We start from the raw sequence: 18,391 nt of genomic DNA on the forward strand, positions 1-18,391 counted from the left end.
TGGTGCACCTAACAGCTGCAAGTAGCTCTAACGGGACTCCCCAGTCAGCCTCTGCTACCTATGGACTGTTCAGAGAGCATTTTATAATTTTCTTTCTCCATAGGTGGCACAGATCAAAGTTCTGCTTGGGACTAAATGCTTCCTTCTGTTATTCATCTGTTTTTCCTCTCTTCACCTGCTAGTTTTCACTGAGGTGAGACTTCTTTTTAATTTGGGTGACTGGCTCTCTTGCTGTTCTCAGCGGTGCAGTTGAAGGCACAAGCAAAAGTCCTGTTCCCCACTGATGAGCTCTTGCCCATCCCCCACTATTCCACTACCTTTGCCAGTTCTGTACCTGGTACTTGTTGGCAGAATTAAAAGGAATCTCTGCCACCTTGGGGTTTTTCTCTCTCATATCCTTCACAGAGCCATAAGACTGTTCGATGAACTTGAGGAGGGCTGACTCGGAAGCATCCCCTGTTGTTGCTTTCTGCCAAGATGAGTTTGTATGGTAAGTCCCAGGGGTATCTCACCTGGGCACAGGGCTTACCTGTGACCTCAAGGAGAGGGGAGGGATAGGGAGGAAAGAGGATGCATGGGGGAAAGTCACTGAGTGCTAGGAAAGAGATATTTTGAGAAAAGGCAGGTCACTCTTTCCCCTTAGGACTGACACCTTAGCTATGGGCAGGCTCTCCTGACGAGGTTTAAAGTCAGCCCGGTTGCAGAGGCCAGCGATTTGGGCCAAGATAAACCAGGAATCAGAGCCTCTGGCAAAATCTTTTCCTAGGGAGAAAGAAGGAAATAACTGTGAGAACAGGAGAGTTTAAAGCAGAGCATTAGTCACATCCTGTTTGTACCCAAATATTACACTGAGGATATGTTCATTTTCCTCTACATCTTTCTTCTTTACTCTCATCTCTCTAGCTCTCTTCTCTTTGTTGGGACTTGCCATTCTCTTAGCTCAGTCATCACATTCCCCCCAGTCCTTCCACTACCAATACCACTAGTCACCAATCTGATCTTCGCTGGTGTCAGCTTCATACACTTTCTTATCAAACCACAGGTGGGCCACCGTCATGCGGTTCTGGGTGAGGGTGCCTGTCTTGTCTGAGCAGATGGTAGATGTGGAGCCCAGGGTTTCTACAGCCTCCAGATTCTTTACCAGACAGTTCTTCCGTGCCATACGCTTGGCTGTCAGGGTCAAGGATACCTAAAGCCAGCAAGAAGGGAGAAAATGAACAGAGAGGGAGATTGTTCCCATCACTTTGTGTTTTGGATTAATCGCTTTTGTTTCCATTTTTGTTGCCATTTATTCTTTAGAAATTCCACCTATGACCATGCTCCAGAATATTGGGGAAGTAATTTTAGTGTGGGCTTTATGACAAGAGTTTCAGTTTGTTCCTTCATCAGCGTATCTTAAGGAGTGAGTCTCTTCCCCTTGGATCCTTCCTGCTTTTCTACTTAACATCCTCTTTTCACATTTTACCCCTCTTTCTTTCTAGGTTCTATCTTTCCAGGGATCACATATATGGCTAGTCTTTAACTGTGGTATAAGATGCTATGTGTGGCGGAGCATTGTACCAAGAGTTTAAATAATGAATGGACAAGAACAAGGTTGACATTGGCAAAGAGTATCATAGCACTTGAGAAATAATTTAAACAAGATTTTTTTTAAAAAAATCATAAATTCAACATAAGTTAGATATGTAGCAAGGTTATTTTAAAAACTAACAAGTAGGATGTGGGTTATATAAATATAGAAGTCTCTGAGTGAATTCAAAGTGAATATAAGTAAACAGCGGAATGAACTAGGAGAAATTATGTCAGGAAGTAAATAACAATGGAAAGCTTGAGAAAATTCAAATCGAAATTCTGGAAATCCAAAGCTCAATAATCCAAATACAAAACACAGTTGAAATCTTAGCTCATAGAATGGAAATCGAATATTAGAGATTGAGATAAAGTAGAAGAATTAAAATGTTCAGATAAAGACAATGAAAAATACTAAGAAAGTATATCAAAGAATAAACCAAATCTATGAATCATGAGTACAGAAGAAGGAGAAGAGGTATAATCTAAAATGCATAGATAACCTAGTCAATAAAATATAGCAGAAAATTTCCCTAGGCTTGAGGAAGAAAGGGCTATCTATACACAAAAAGCAATCAAAACACCAAGCAGACATAAAGAAAAGAAACTTTATAAAACTCATTATATTAAAACAACAAATATACAAAAGAAATAATATGAAAGCCACAAGAGAAAAGTGGCAAGTCACATATAAAGCCCATCAAAACAACAGATTTGTCAACATAAACTCTAAAAGAAACTCTGAATGAAAATAACTGTTGATCTAGATTACTGTATCTAGCAAAGCTATTCTCCATAACTGAAGGAGAAATAAAAACCATTAATAATAAACAAGAACCAAAGAAATTATGACCACTGAAATCAGCATTGAAGAAAATATTTAAAGAAACACCCATAAAAGGAAAACAAATATCAGGAAACTATGGGAAATAATAATGCCATTAGATGGGTGGATAAGTAAATGTGGATATGGGGGAAAAAAGCAAAAAAAAAAAGGAAGCTGGGAGTATAGCTCAAGTGATAGAGCATCTGCCTATCAAGCGTGAGACGCTCAGTTCAAAGCAGAATAATTTGAACCAAGATGACCCTATACTTAAAAGACCCCAAATAGTCCACCAAAAATCAGATCTAGATCTGATCAACTATTTCAGCAAAGGAGCAAAACACAAAGTCAACATATAGAAGTCACTATCTTATGTATAAAGATGGCATAAAGGAATCTCAACAAAGGCTCTTGATCATAGGGGACTTGGGGTGAGGAAAGGTAAAACAGTAGCACTATTCTTTTTTTTTTTTGGCCAGTCCTGGGGCTTGAACTCAGGGCCTGAACACTGTCCCTAGATTCCTTTTGCTCATGGCTAGCACTCTACCACTTGAGCTACAGCACCACTTCTGCCTTTTTCTGTTTATATGGTGCTGAGGAATTGAACCCAGGGCTTCATGCGTGCTAGGCAAGTACTCTACTGCTAAGCCACATTCCCAGCCCCAGGAATATCCTTATTAAAATATAATATATGCACATCTGAATAACACAGTGAAACCCTTTGGTACAATTAATAGACACCAAAAAACCCAAAAAAACAGGAAAGTAATGTTGGCTCTGTTGGAGGTGGATATAGACACTAGCTGGAAGAGGGAGGGAGAATGGAGAGAGTGAAGGGGGTGGGTGAAATTGGATGAATGTGGTTGGACTAGTATATTTGCATCTATTAAAACAGAACAATGAAGCCTTCTGAAATTGTTTTAGCAGTGGGAAGAAAGGTAAGAGAGAGTGTTAGAGGGGGTGAGTTTGCTTGTATGGAAATGTCACAAGGAACTACTCAACCCTGTCTCGTACAACTAATGTATAATAATAAAATAAGTCAGTAGCTTTCATATGCATCAATAACAGGCTGAGAAAGAAATCAGGAAAACAGTCCTATTCACAATGAATTTCTCAATTCATAATTTAAAATTTTAATACCTAAGAGTAAACTTAACTAAGGAGGCAAAAGATCTCCACACGAAAACAATAAAGCCCTAAAAAAATTGAAAAAAGACACTGGAAGATGCCAAGCTCTCCCATGGTTGGCAGAATTAATAGTGTGAAAATGGCTACTACTGAAATCACTCTACAGACTCAGTGCAATTTTCATCAAGATTCCAAGGCTATTCTTCACAGAAACACAGTAATCAATCCTAAAAGTGTAATCCTGGAGCTAGGTGCTGGTCGCTCATTCCAATAATCCCAAAATACTCAGGAGGCTGAGATCTGAGAATTATGGTTTGAAACCAGGCCAGACAGGAAAGTCTGTGATACTTACCTAACTAACCACCAAAACACAGCTGTGGCTCAAGTGGTAGAGTGCTAGCCATGAGTGAAAAGAAGCTCAGGGACAGTGCCTGGGCCCTGAATTCAAGCCCTAGGACTAGCAAAAAAAGAAAAAAGAAAAAAAGAATACATATCCAGAATACACAAGAACTCAAAAAATCCTGAACATTCAAAGAACAACCCAATCAATAAATAGGCAAATGAACTGAACAGACAGTTCTCAGAACAAAGAAGTACAAATGGCTAACAAATGCATGAAGGAATGTTCAGCAACCTTAGACATCAAGGAAATTCAAATCAAAATAGTGCTGAGATTTCATTTCACCCCAGTGAGAATAAACATTAAGAAAACAAACAACAAATGCTGGTGAGGGTGAAGGGAAATAGGAACCTTTATGCTGGTTGGTGGCAATGTAAACGAGTGCAACCACTATGACAATCAGTATGGTCATTTATCCAAAAGCTAAAAGTAAACCTATAATATAGCCCTGCTGTACCACCCTTGGGCATATACCCGGCAGAGTGTTAGTCAATGTACAAGAGAGATATTTATAACACCCATGCTTACTGCAACACTACTCATAAGATCCACTCTGTAGAAGCAATGTTGGTGGCCAACAACCAATGAATGGAGTATTTATTCATCCAAAAAAAGAATGAATGATGTTGTTTGCAGGAAAATGGATAAAACTGGAGATCATCATGTTGAGATAAGCAAAGCTCGAAAAGCCAATTATAGCATGCTGTGATGTGACCCATGTGCAGAATTTATTAGACCTAGAGTGATAACAATGACAATAATAATGGATCATGGAAATAAAAGAGAGACTGTCTAGGGGTGAGAATCTGTGAGAGTGGGGAAGAGGACAGAACAGTGTGTGTGTGGGAACAGTGAACATGATTAATGTACATTATATAGACACATATGAAGATACTATAATGAAACCTACTAAATGTTGTTTGGAAAAGGGTGGAAAGGTGAGAGTTAAGAGTACAGGGCTGGGAATGTGGCTTAGCGGTAGAGTGCTTGCCTAGCATTCATGAAGCCCTGGGTTCAATTCTTCAGTACAAAATAAACAGAAAATGCCAGAAGTGGCTCTGTGGCTCAAGTGGTAGAGTGCTAGCCTTGAGCAAAAAGAAGCTCAGGTACAGTGCTCAGGCCCTGAGTCCAAGCCCTAGGACTAGCAAAAAAAAAAAAAAAAAAAAAAAAAAGAGTATAATGGAGGGGCTAGATTTCATCAAAGCACCTTGTACACATCTCTGGAAATACTATAAGGAAACTCTAGTACAATTAATGTATGCTAATTTAAAATAAATTGAAAGGACTAGACTGTAGGAAAGAGAGAACCAACTTAAATTGGTTCTTCAGTTGGTAAAACTAGATGAAATAGAGAAACTTTGCTGTTTGATACAATTAAAGTCACCTGGAGTAAACACAACAAGGAAATGGCCCTGAATGTGCTTCCCATTACCAGAAAAGAAATCATCTCCCATGGATTTTCATAGAGGATATTCAGTCCTGGCTCAAATATTGAATTTATGTAGCCTTTGACATTCTTTCCAGTAGGACTCTATAATTCCAATATCACTTTACAAGTAGATAAATAATAGCGGCCCAGAGATATTAAGAGATTTGGCCAAACTCATAGCCAGTATAGGCAGGAGTAGAACTCTTTTTCTATTTCCATTGGTGCTTACTTCCTCTCTCACTGGAGAAAAAGAGCAGACACCCAAAAACAAGTGAGGACTTTGTCTGTGGAATACTGAGAGCTAAATCATTTCTGACACCGAAGTGTCAGGCATACTCTGAACTGCAAGGCTCAACAACACAAAGAAGATTCTAGGGATTTCATTTCCCTGGCTTGCTTCTTTCTTGCCCCAAGGCCACCCTTGTGTACTTACAGTGACAGTGGCCAGAAGCCCCTCGGGCACATTAGCCACGATGATGCCAATCAGAAAAACGACTGATTCCAGCCAGTTATAGCCCAAACAAAGTGAGAGGATGAAAAAAGTGACTCCAAGGAAGGTGGCGAATCCTGTGATCAGCTGGATGAAGTGTTCAATCTCCAGAGCAATGGGAGTCTTTCCACTCTTCAGACTTGACGTCAGGGAAGCGATTCGGCCCATCACAGTGGCATCTCCCGTAGCAATCACAATGCCCCGGGCTGTTCCTGGGGATGAAAGTATACTGTGATACTGGAAGAGGGAAACACATGGAAATACCATCTTTGTCTCCTGTTCCTCACAAAACTACTGAAACCCATATAGATAGGGTTGCTAGGGGAACCTTTTGTTCTAATGGTAGGTCTTTAACCCTCATTCCTAAAACCTTTGTAATTTCCTGAGTGGTAAGAGTATCTGACACAGAGCTCCTAAATCCCTTAGAATCCCATGGGTGAGAAGACATACACTATACACACACACACACACACACACACACACACACACACACACATTTGGTGTCAATACTGGGGTGGCTGGAACTCAGAACCTCATTCTCACATGGCTTTTTTTTCTTAAGGTTGAGGCTCTACCACTTGAACAGTTATGCCTCTTGATGTTAATTGTTGATAAAACTCTCACAGACTTTTTTGCCTAGGCTGGCTTTGAACTACGATCCTCAGATGTAGATGTATGCCTATAACCTCCCTTCCCACCCAGAAGCCAGGGTTATAGACATACATCTCTACCTAAGCCACCAGTTACTAGTGGAATCTTTTGTTTTGCTTTGTTTTTCTGAATAATTACTTATTTCTTGTCAAAGTGATGTACAGAGGGGTTACAGTTTCATATGTAAGGCAGTGGGTACATTTCTTGTACAATTTGTTGGAATCTTTTGTTTTGATGAAGCAATTCTTGGTGTGCTCTTGGATAGACACACATGAGAGCTGTTGCCAGGGGAAACCACCCATGTGATTAGAGGTTTGAGCTTTCAGCTCCACGGCCTGACCTCTGAGAAAGGGAGAGACGCTATTATAATCTAGCTGGAAGGTCTCCCAAAGATGGATGTTTTGAAGTCTTGGTCCCCAGCTGTTAGTGCTATTGGAAGATGGTAAAAAACTTTAAGAAGTAGAGAAAGTAGGTCATTCGGAGTGTGCCCTAGAAGGACTCCCTCCTCCCCTCTCCTTCCCTTTTCTCTCCTGCCCCTTCCTCTCCCCTCTCCTCTAGCCACTATGAAGGGAGCAGCTTTGCTCTATCATGACACTCTTCACCATGACGCTGTGCCTCGTCACAGGCTCAAAGCAATGGGACAAGGTGACCATAGATTGAAACCTTTGCAATTGCTAACCAAAATAAATCCTCATGATAAATTATTTATCTCCAGTATCTTTTCTCAGGGACAGAAAAGTGACTGACACAAGGCCCAGGGGCCAATGATGTAATCCATTGAGTCTCTGTTAAATAAAAAAAGCCCCAAAGACTAGATTTGGAGGGCTTCCAAGTTAGTGATCTTGCAGAAGGGACTGGAAGGGCCATGGGAGCTCCAAACCCCTGCTCACTACCACATACCCTATTCATGTCTTCCATCTGGTCATTTAAGTGCCCTTTGCAATATCCTCTATGATAAGTGGGGAAATGCAGATCAGATGTTTCCATGAGTGCTGTGAGCTGTTCTAGCAAATGATCTGAGCCTAAGGGAGAGGTTCTAGGACCCACAGGCCCAGATTCCTAGATGGTATGTGAGAAGTATAGATGATGGCCTGCTACTTGGGTTGGAGTCTGAGGTGGGTGCAGGCCTCTGGGGCTGCTCCCTTAGCTGATGGGTGGCATCTTCCAGTAGACCCGATCAGGATAGGTAATCGAATTACAGGACCCCGTGTGATGGCTGCTGGAGAATTGGTTGTTAGTAGAAGAAATCCTCACACATTGCACACAAATGGGTTATGTGTTCAGTATGAAAGGTAGATAGAATTATTCTTTTCTTTTTCTGTAAGAGATAGTGAACCAAGATTTTGCAAGTCGGAACTAGGAAGGCCTACTTGATTCTGAGAGAGAGAGAGAGAGAGAGAGAGAGAGAGAGAGAGAGAGAGAGAGAGAGAGAGAGAGAGAAGGAGGGAGAGAAAGAGAGAGAGCTGTCCATGGTCAAAAAACAAAACAAAGTAGAACTTACTACAAGGCACTCTGAGAAGGCATTCCATTCCATTCTCATATTTAGTTAATAAATAAGGGTCTCCAAGTTGGAAAATCTCTGAAGACATCTCATAGTTCTTCAGAAATACTCAATTTTATTGCCTAGTTTCCTTCACTGTCAAAAAGACCCTTAACCAGAATATGTTTAGCCACCTGTGTATTTCTTATTTTGTTAAACAGAATAGGGATGGTTTTTAGGATCAGAATAGTTTCCAGAGCCATAGGAACAGTAGTGCTTCTTATAGGGAAGCCCTTCGATTCTACACCTTGTTATCTTCCAATGCAGTGGTTCTCAACTGGGAGCAAGTCCACCCTATCTGGGGACATTGTGGTTGCCCCAATCAGGGTAGGAGGGGTCTGCTACTGGCATCTAACAGGAAGAAACAGAAATGCTGCTAAACATCCTTCACAACACAGGTCAGCCCTCCTCTTCTCCTCCTACAGCAGAAATTTTTCTAGACCCAAAGGTCAGTCAGGAGTTGAGAAATGCTGCCTAGTCTGAGCCCCCTCCCTGCTTTGCTGGCTAGAGCCAGTCTGACCTCTGCTGGGTAGCGAAGGCCATGACAGCTAGGCTCCTGCCCTTTCCAGAGCCCCTCTCTCCTAGAGTCAGAAGGACAACTTACTTGGACATGATTTTGCCTTGACCCAAGCATGGTGCAGGCCACTGCTCTGATGCTTGAAATGAGTGGACAAGGCCTTTTGTCTAAAATTCTTCTTCTGCCTTATCGTAATGGTGGAAATCCCTACCATTACAGCTGTTGATAAGAGTCATTCAGGAAAGGAACATATGGAAGTAATATGTACTGAGAAGCAGAATGACTCAGGGCTGGAAATTCAACTTTCCAGATGGCTAGCTCTTCTTTCCTGGGGCAGATTAATTACATTGATTTTAAATATGGCTTCCTCATATTTAAAGTGGAATGAGAGCACCAACAATGCTCTTAACAACAAGGGTGAATGTTCTCATTTTAGAAGAGGTAACTGGGTTAGCTACATAGGAGGCACTAAAGGTCCATTCGTTCCTTCATTCAGATGAACTGAGGGGTCTCCAGGACAAATGAAAACTCATACATGTGACTTAGTGGGGCAAACACAAGTCTAGCAGCTCCCAGAAACAACACAGAACAGAGCATTGGCGGGGTGTGGGGGGTGGGGGATGGATCTCTAGTTCCAAGGTCACCTTTAGCACTCTGCATTTGAAAATGAAGTTCTATTTATTTTGTATTTGTTTATGTGGAGGGCATGTTCTGGAAAGCTTCCTAACTCTGCAGATGACCTTCAGACTGTTGATAGAAACATTTGGTTTTTGCATCTCAGGAAGATACTCAAGTAATTGAGAACTGCTTCACTTTTTTTTTTTTAATGGAGTGGATGTATTAGCTATTGTGTCACCTGTGTGCATTTTGTATCACATTTAGCTTAGTTTTTCCTTTTTATTCCTTCTGTTATGTTTTCCCCATGTTTGGACAAAGGAGATTCAATAATGAATGGCAGTATGCATAGAGATGGGGGAGATTGGGAAGACCAAGCATCCTGTATCTCAAGCCAGACTGGTTTTTCCACATACTGTTTATATATTTTCAGAGAAATAACTTAGGTTCCCTAGAAGAGAAGGGACCCAAAGGTGAAAGTTGTCTACTTGTTTGTAAACTAGTCTGAGGCAAATTTACTAGCATAAGTAAGAGGCTGGAGGCACAGCTGAAAGTGGCAGACCACCTGCCTTGCAAGCATGACATCTTGAGTTCAATCCCCAAGGCTACAAAAATCAACAACTAAAAGCAGTCAAGAGCTCCTCGATCTAGTTCCATCTTCTTGACTTCATTTTGAGTTCCTCTAGCCTTCTATTAAATCCTACTCTACCCAGAATTTTTGAATCCCAGACAGACTTTTGATTCCCACTACCTACTCATCCCAGCCCTTTTATCCACAGCATGTTAGTTTAGCTAATAAAAAGCCTGCTTCAGAAGAACACATTCTGAAAGGCTGGGAATATGGCCTAGTGGCAAGAGTGCTTGCCTCATATACATGAAGCCCTAGGTTCAAGTCCTAAGCACCACATATATAGAAAATGGCCAGAAGTGGCGTTGTGGCTCAAGTGGCAGAGTGCTAGCCTTGAGCAAAAAGAAGCCAGGGACAGTGCCCAGGCCCTGAGTTCAAGGCCCAGGACTAGCAAAAAAAAAAAAAAAAAAGAAGAACACAACACATCTGAACAATTTTCTCCTCCTTCTCCTCTTCCTCCTCCTCCCCCTCCTCCTCTTCCTCCTCCCCCTCCTCCTCTTCCTCCTTCTTCACCAGTCCTGGGGCTTGAACTCTGGGCCTGGGCTCTGTCACTGAGCCTTCTCTGTGCTCAACGCTAGCATGCTATCCTTTGAGTCACAGTGCCACTTCTGGCTTTTTCTATTTATGTGGTACTGAGGAATTGAACCCAGGGCTTCATGTATGTGAGGCAAGCATTCTACCACTAAGCCATTTTCCAAGCCCTTGAAGGTATTTTCTTTTTTTTTTTTTTTTTGGCAGTCCTGGGGCTTGGACTCAGGGCCTGAGCACTGTCCCTGGCTTCTTTTTGCTCAAGGCTAGCACTCTGCCACTTGAGCCACAGCGCCACTTCTGGCCATTTTCTGTATATGTGGTGCTGGGGAATCAAACCCAGGGCTTCATGTATACGAGGCAAACATCCTTGCCACTAGGCCATATCCCCAGCCCATCCTTGAAGGTATTTTCAAACTGAATAACTTAGTTACAAGGGAGATTATTATCAATTTTTTTTGCCAGTTTGGGGCTTAAACTCAGGGCCTGGGCTTCTTTTTCTCAAGGCTAGCACTCTACCACTTAGCCACAACGCCTCTTCTGGCTTTTACTGTGTATGTGATGCTGAGGAATGGAACCCAGGGTTTCATGGATGCTAGGCCAGCCCTCCCTCTACTGCTAAGCCACATTCCCAGCACTTAGCAAATTTCTAGGGTCTTGGGAAGACTGTGGACCTTGGAGACAGGCATGCATGAGAATCTCTTTTCCGCCTCCTTTCTTTGAGTTGTGTTCTTGGATATAGGGAGCATGCAATTTCCTTGAACTTTAGTCTTTCATGTGTAAAAATAAAGATAATAGTTACCTGCTGTGCAGCATTGTGAATATCAGAAAACATTTCTAGCATTTGACAGAGTGCATCCAGGAAGATGTCTTTATGTATTCTACATAAAGCAGCTATTTGTAGATATGAAAACATTTATTATTAAACACAAATAATGGTTTTTAAGTATATTCCTTAAGTCTTGGTGTCTCCTCAAAGGGAAAGGGCAAAGGAGAGAATGCTATGATGATTTTTGAGTCCTTTCTTACCTCGGGTCAAAGCTGCCTCCTGGTTCAAGAGTACTGTATATTTGAAAAGCAAAGCCAAAGTTGGATAGTCAAAGTCTGGGTGGACTCTTGATAACTCAGATTTCTAAAGCCAATATCCTCTCTTAGAGAAACAGAAGTTAAGACTTACCATAGAGAAAAATGACCTATCAGGGATAAATTATTTTCTTCTTTTGTGTGTCACTTTTCCGCATATAGCTAACTCATAGTCCATCTACTAGCTGAAATAATAGCTGACAGTTATAGAGTACTTGCAATGTATTAGGTCTTGCGCTAAGTATCTTACACACTCATCTTGCTTAATCCACACCAAAATCTATGGGTAATAATGTCATCTTTGTACAAATATAGATGTGGCCTGTATCTTTCACCAAAGGGCATAGTGCTCATGAGTGACTGCAAGCTAGAGTTCCAGTTCTTCCTACCCCAGTAACTTTAGATGACAGAGGGTCGTGAAACATCTGTTGCTTCCACATTTGCTTTTGAATCTATGCTACTTATGATAGAATATTCACCTTCTACACAGTTGGTGGAGAAGAAGCAGATATTTCGGGTCTCCAGAGGGTTCTCATGAGTGAGGTCAGCAGAGCGACTTTGGGGCTCAGACTCCCCAGTCAAGGATGAATTGTCCACCTGGGATAGGAAGGAGGATGCATTGTAAGGAGTCCATGCAGAAAAAGGCAGGTTCATTTATAAAGAAAACATATAAGTTACTATCATCATATCATATCATATCCTATCATATCATATCATCATCATCATCTAGATACAGAAACAATGTACACACAAGCATCTTCACTCTAACTTCAAATTCATACTCATCACTTCTTAAGGGTTTGAATAATAAGGTCCTATTTTCTCTAGGTAGGTCCATTTCTAATACCATACCTTAAGACCATACTTGGGCCCATCGATGGGTTTTTCTCAGCTCCTTACCTTACACCCTTGTGCAAAGATAAGCCGGAGGTCAGCAGGGATTCGGTCTCCACCCTTCACTTCCACTAGGTCTCCCAATACCACATCTTTTACATTGATTTGGATCGGTTCTCCTCCTCGAATTACCAGAGCTTGCTGTAGGAAAATGGTGCAGAGTTGTTTCTAAAGCTTTCTCCCATTCTGCTCTTGTCTGACAACTTCCTATTTGTGACTTCTTCCTTGAGACTCCTTTCTAGTCTATGTTGCCCACTTGAATATTCTTGAAGGGGTCTCTGGTGGACTATGCATTCCTACTTCTATCATCTTCCATGTGCTTTGCAATGTGACTGGTGGTCTCCCAAGCAAGGAGTGGGGTCAGTACCTACCCCGAAGCCTAGACTTGGCCCTGTGACTTGCTTTGACTCCTAGGACATTAGTGAATGTAATGTAGACTTAAAACACACTTTCATGTCAGGGCTTGTCCTGTGGTTGCTAAGAACCCCTTGGCACTCCTATGTGCGAGGCTGAGCTAATCTCCTGGAAGAAGAGAGACCATGAGGAGAAAGGACCCCACTGTCTCAGTCGTCTCCACTAAGACCCTAGACAAGAGCATGAGGTCACCTTAGCTCATCAAGCATGCTCTGGTCCAAGCTGACCAGAGCAATAGCTCAGTCACAGAGTTGTGACAAAGAACATGTTGTTCCAAGTCACTAAATGTTGAGATGGTTTGGGAAAGGGGAGTGGGGATTAGTAGAGTGATGAAGGGGGTGAGTCTGATCAAGGCCCATTGTATGCATATATGGACATTGAGGTGCAAAAATACAAAGAAATAAGCAAATAAATAAATTTGGAATTGCCTGTTAACCAAATGCTGCTAGAAATCTCCAAGCTTCTAGTTCAAAATTACCAAGACACTACCTTCCCAAAACTCTAACCCAAGGAAAACATTTTTAAATTTAAATTTTATTTTCAAGGTGATGTACAGAGCTCTATCTACTAGCACATTTTTTCTATGTACCTTTAAGGTTTTCTTACTTGAAAATAATGTCAAATTTCAGAAAAGTTGTAATAATGGACATAGTATCAGAAACACCTACATAACCTTTGTCTCTAATCTCTTATAAAAATTTTACCTGTTTGTTTTGTCATTCACTTTGTGTGTATATAGGAGGAGATATGTTTATATTTTTATTTTTCCTGATCTATTTAAAGGCAAGTTACATACATTACAATCATTGACCTTAAGTGTTTTGACATGCATCTCCTGAGAACTAGGACATTCTTTTCTGTAACCACAACACACAGATCAATTTTAGTAAGTTTCCTATGGATACAATACTTAAATTTACCTTCTATATTCTAGTTTTGTAAATTGACCCCAAAATAGCTTTGGATGCATATCTTCTCCTTCAGCACAGAATCATGTCTCGGGCTAAGCACGATTTCTTTAGCATTCTTTAAAAATAAAATTTTCTCACAGGTGCTCTTCATTTAATGCCATTGGAAGAACCCAGCCTTGGATTGGAATATTGTCATTTGGGTTGCATGTGGTATTTCCTCATTAAATTCTGATTGTGCCTTCTAGACTAGCTACTTTCTGGTCACATGTCTTTCTCAGGATTTTAAAGCTTTTCCTGGTACTTCTAAGGTCAAACATAGTGCCTCTTCCTCTCATCAACAGCCTCACACAGCTCACTCATTGCAGACCCCTTCAAGACCCCTAATACCTACGTCACTGGTCATATTCTATGCTTCCACTCACGAGATCCTCCCGTCTCAGTCCTACCTGTGGCAACATATCCTTAAATGACTCCATAATCTTGGAGCTTTTGGCTTCCTGATAATAGGAGAAGCAACCGGTGATGATGACCACAGCAGTTAGTACGATGCCCAGGTATAGCTAAGGATGGGAAAAGGAGGGTCATCAAGAAGGCATTTCCCCCCCCGCCCCCGCCCCCACTCTTAGAAAAATCACCTTGCAAAGGCAACAGTAAGTAAGGTAGAAGAAACCATGGGACCAAGTTGGAGGACAGAGAAAAATCTGAAGTAGGGCTGGCACACTTGGCTACCTTGTGAATGAACTCTGAACTATAAGTGCAGAAAAATTCCTTGTCCATAAAGGCCTGACTCCCACCCCCCTCTTTAGAATAGCTTATTCATGAATTGGAAGCAGATAGGTAGAGAGGCAAGAGGAGGGGCGATGAAGAGGGGAGTTCTGGAGAAGCGAATGGGCTTTGCTGATCACTTGGAAGATGATCAAGGGAGAGGTCATCTCTGAAGATAATCGTGCCCTCTCAGAGATTTCTAGATAGAAGACTAAAGGTACCAAGATGGACTAAGGGCTTTTTTAGCAAGTGCTAAACTAAGGGAAGAGTTTCAGGGTCTGAGCAGAGACTGGCCAATATTCGCTAAATAGACTCACATTATCTCTGGTTGGTTCTTCCTTAATATGGTGCTGGACTCCATAGGCCAAGAAGCAGAGAATGGCACCAGTCCACAGCAGGAGGGAGAAGCCACCAAACAGTAGTCTTAAGAATTTGATCCACTCTGGAGTGCTGGGGGGCGGGGTCAGTGTATTGGGCCCTTCTTGCAGGAGGATTTCTCTTGCCCTTTCTGGGCTATGGCCCTGTAGAGAAGAAATAGGGATGGATGGAGAGCTGTGAGGGGAAAAAGGTAATCATAGCAAAGAGCCACCTGCCATTTAGAGCCTCAGGATAGTGCCCATTAAAGTAGCCCTTTGAACATTAACCCGGAAGTTCTTCCTAGATAAGATAGGTCTTCAATATTTTCATTATAGAAGGGATCTCACTTAGCAGTCTGTTAAGAAGAGCTTATTGGGGCTGGGGATATGGCCTAGTGGTAAAGTGCTCGCCTTGTATACATGAAACCCTGGGTTCGATTCCTCAGCACCACATATATAGAAAAAGCTGGAAGTGGTGCTGTGGCTCAAGTGGCAGAGTAGCTAGCCTTGAGCAAGAAGAAGCCAGGGACAGTGCTTAGGCCCTGAGTTCAAGCCCCAGCTTGTCAAAAAAAATCATAAAAAGGAAGAAGAGTTTATGGATCAATATATGATCCATTTATTGGATCCATATATTGTTGCTGTTTATGGATAACTATATGAACTTGAAGTGCCCAAGATGGTGCTAGCTGCTGAGAATACCAACATGAAGGAAGAGTACTATCTATCCTTAAGGAGTTTAATGTGGGGGTGGGGGGAGTGTGGGGAGTGAGACAAATATAGAGATGATTAAAATGTGCAAGATCAATGTAGTGATGAGCTGTAATATGTAATATTACCTATTAAAGTGTCATCTACACTTTGTATCTCCAACTTGAAAAAGGAAAAACCAAGTAAACAAATGCCTAAAGGCAGGAATGCATAAATATGCATCCTAGTCTTGTGTATAAGTTTATATGTTTTCCCCTTCTAAGTGGGCATGATCATAGAATTGACCAATTTCCATCAGCCACTTCCCAACCTACCCCTCGGTGGGGTGGGGATGGAGAATTCCCAAGGGATGCAAAAGACTCTGGGTGGGGGGATGCCCATAGGTCAAGAGCTATTCATATTCACAAATCATTGTTTTTTCCCCCCTCTCATTCTCAAGAGTATACAGTTCATTGGGTGTGGTGGTATATACCGACATATAATCCCCATATTCAGAAGGCTGAAACAAGAGGATCTCAAATTCCAGAAGAATCTGGGCTGTAGAGCCTCAGCTGCGGCTACATAAAACAACAACAAAATCAATGCAACCAAACAGAAAAGCCCGAGTGTATGGGAGATACTATGATTTGCCTCTTAAATGTCCCCCAAAGGCCATGTACTAAAAGGCTTGGTCCCCAGCTGATGGCCCTGTTGGGAGGCAGCAGGGGGCAGCATTAGGGCCTTGTTAAGGAGTAGGTCACTGGGAAGGGGCGGTCTTGCAACATATATTGGGATCTTGGTTCCTTGTTCTCTCTTTCTGCCTCTTGTCTGCCAGGAAGTGACCTGCTCTGTTCTACCACATGTTCCCTGTCATGATGCTCTGCCTAGCCACAGGCCCAGAAAAAAGAGCCAAGTGACCATGGACCGAAATCTCTGATACTGTGAACCCAAAGAAATCCTTCCTCTTTTGATACTATTACCACAGGTATTTTGTTACAGTGACCTAACGCTAACACGTAAAATTTTCTAAAGGTCTCATGATACACACTATATCAATATATAATAGAGAAAAAATATGAGACTCTAAATGTCTTCTATTTAAAAAAAACTAGACATTAAAGAGCTTTGCAAAAAGTAAGATGACACTTTTTGTTATTTTACAAAAATGATTATTCATTTAGACTGTTTATTATCAGTGCTGGGGATTGAATTCTGGGTCTCACGTGTACTTTACTGCTTGAGCCATGTCCTTAGTTCTTTAACTTTTAATTTGTGTTTCAGATAGAGTCTCATATGTTGCCTAGGCAGTGTTAGAATGAAGATCCTCCTATTTCTACCTTCTGAGAAACTAGGATTACAGGCATGCATTACCACTCCCAGCCTCCTGTCCCAAATACTAGTGATAACTAATTTGTTTTTTTTTTTTTTTGGCCAGTCCTGGGCCTTGGACTCAGGGCCTGAGCACTGTCCCTGGCTTCCTTTTGCTCAAGGCTAGCACTCTGCCACTTGAGCCACAGCGCCACTTCTGGCCGTTTTCTGTATATGTGGTGCTGGGGAATCGAACCCAGGGCCTCATGTATACGAGGCAAGCTCTCTTGCCACTAGGCCATATCCCCAGCCCCTGTGATAACTAATTTGTAAGGAACTTACTACTTGTTTTTAAATTCACTTATTCATTTTGCAACCCCAGGGGTTCGACAGAGGGCCTTGCAGATGTTTTTAAGAGTAGGCACTGGGGATGAAGCTCAGTGGTAGAATATGATTAAGGCCCGAGTCAGATCTGAGCATGTATGACAAGTGTGTACGATTGTTAATTGTTTGTTTACTATGGTGCTGAGAATTAAACCCAGGGCTTTGCTCATGCTACACAAGCATTATATCTCTTGAACCATGCCCCAGCCCTCTTGCTATTTTTAAATGGGTTAGGAAACACTTTAAATTTCTGAATTGTAATTTTTAACATGGTAACTGTAGATAAACTATAACACAGAAGGAAAAAACTGTCAGGGTCTTTGGATAAATGATGAGTATAAGGGGTTTGGGGGATAAAACATTGGAGAGAAACAGCTCTAAAACTTTCTTACTGCGTTATCTAGTACTAAACTCTCCTCAGCATAGTTACCATTATCATGTCCTGTGGACCTTGGATAGGCCAAGGTTCCAATCCAATGAACACTGGATTTGAAGTTAGAGGACTTGATTTCTAACTCTCCTTGTCATGGCAGCCCAAGTCAGAGCTGGAGACCTTCTACCTTCTTTCCCCACTCACCTGGGTCAGGTCCACAGAATACTTGGCGCTCAGCTCTTCCAAGGTTAATTTGTGGTCATCCTGAGGGGACAGTAGAGTCATTGATGAGGAAATGGTGACCACAGGTCATTTGCAGGGAGAGTGGGGAATACAAGAGGGAAGAAGACTGTTCTCAAGGTTAAGTTGCTAAAAGGCTCTGGAGGTTGAGGGGAGCATTTTCAGGGGCCATTTGCTTTAGGTGTTCTCACCAGGGCCACTTCCTTCTTTAGTTCCTCCATGTCTCTTTCTCTCTTTTTGTTTATCGAGTTCTTACTACCTTGCGGCCCCCATGAAGATCTTGAGCTTGAATTCCATCTTTGAGGAGCCATTGTTCATTTGTTTCCTCCAAGCCCTGTAATGATCCCTGGATTGAACTGACCCAACCCCACGGGTGGAAAGAAAGCAGAGAATGAGGGGGTAAGGAATGAGAGACAATGGAGGGAAAGGAGTGGCTGAGGGGTGAGGGAGGAGAAGGGGAGGGCAGTGTGGTAGGAAGAGTTAGAAACCAGAAGAAGAACAGGGGTGGTGTAGAGGAGTGAGGTCAGAAAGGGAAAGGGAAGTGAGGAACAGGTCTGAGCCAACAAGATGGAGGGCGAGGGTCAGGCTGAGAGGAGCCCACTGAGCTTGGAGAGAGGTAGGAGGTAAAGTGTGCAGAATGGTGGTGGGAATAAAAACG

At 42.1% G+C, this 18,391-nt stretch overlaps 1 protein-coding gene across 1 annotated transcript in view; it reads right to left on the reverse strand.

Annotated features, from left to right (window-relative positions):
• Positions 1-18,044, reverse strand: part of Atp1a4 (ATPase Na+/K+ transporting subunit alpha 4) — a 37,820-nt gene extending 19,776 nt beyond the window's left edge. The window contains exons 1-10 of the mRNA XM_048358193.1: positions 17,925-18,044; positions 17,698-17,757; positions 14,703-14,906; positions 14,067-14,180; positions 12,302-12,436; positions 11,881-11,998; positions 5,783-6,051; positions 991-1,189; positions 653-762; positions 335-469 (exon numbers count right to left, since the gene is read on the reverse strand). Of these exons, the coding sequence (XP_048214150.1) occupies positions 335-469; positions 653-762; positions 991-1,189; positions 5,783-6,051; positions 11,881-11,998; positions 12,302-12,436; positions 14,067-14,180; positions 14,703-14,906; positions 17,698-17,757; positions 17,925-18,044 (1,464 nt within the window). The remainder of the gene's footprint in view (positions 1-334; positions 470-652; positions 763-990; positions 1,190-5,782; positions 6,052-11,880; positions 11,999-12,301; positions 12,437-14,066; positions 14,181-14,702; positions 14,907-17,697; positions 17,758-17,924) is intronic.
• Positions 18,045-18,391: the final 347 nt, after the last annotated feature.

The sequence above is a fragment of the Perognathus longimembris genome, chromosome 11 (assembly GCF_023159225.1).
Source record: "Perognathus longimembris pacificus isolate PPM17 chromosome 11, ASM2315922v1, whole genome shotgun sequence".
NCBI classification, from domain to species: domain Eukaryota; kingdom Metazoa; phylum Chordata; class Mammalia; order Rodentia; family Heteromyidae; genus Perognathus; species Perognathus longimembris.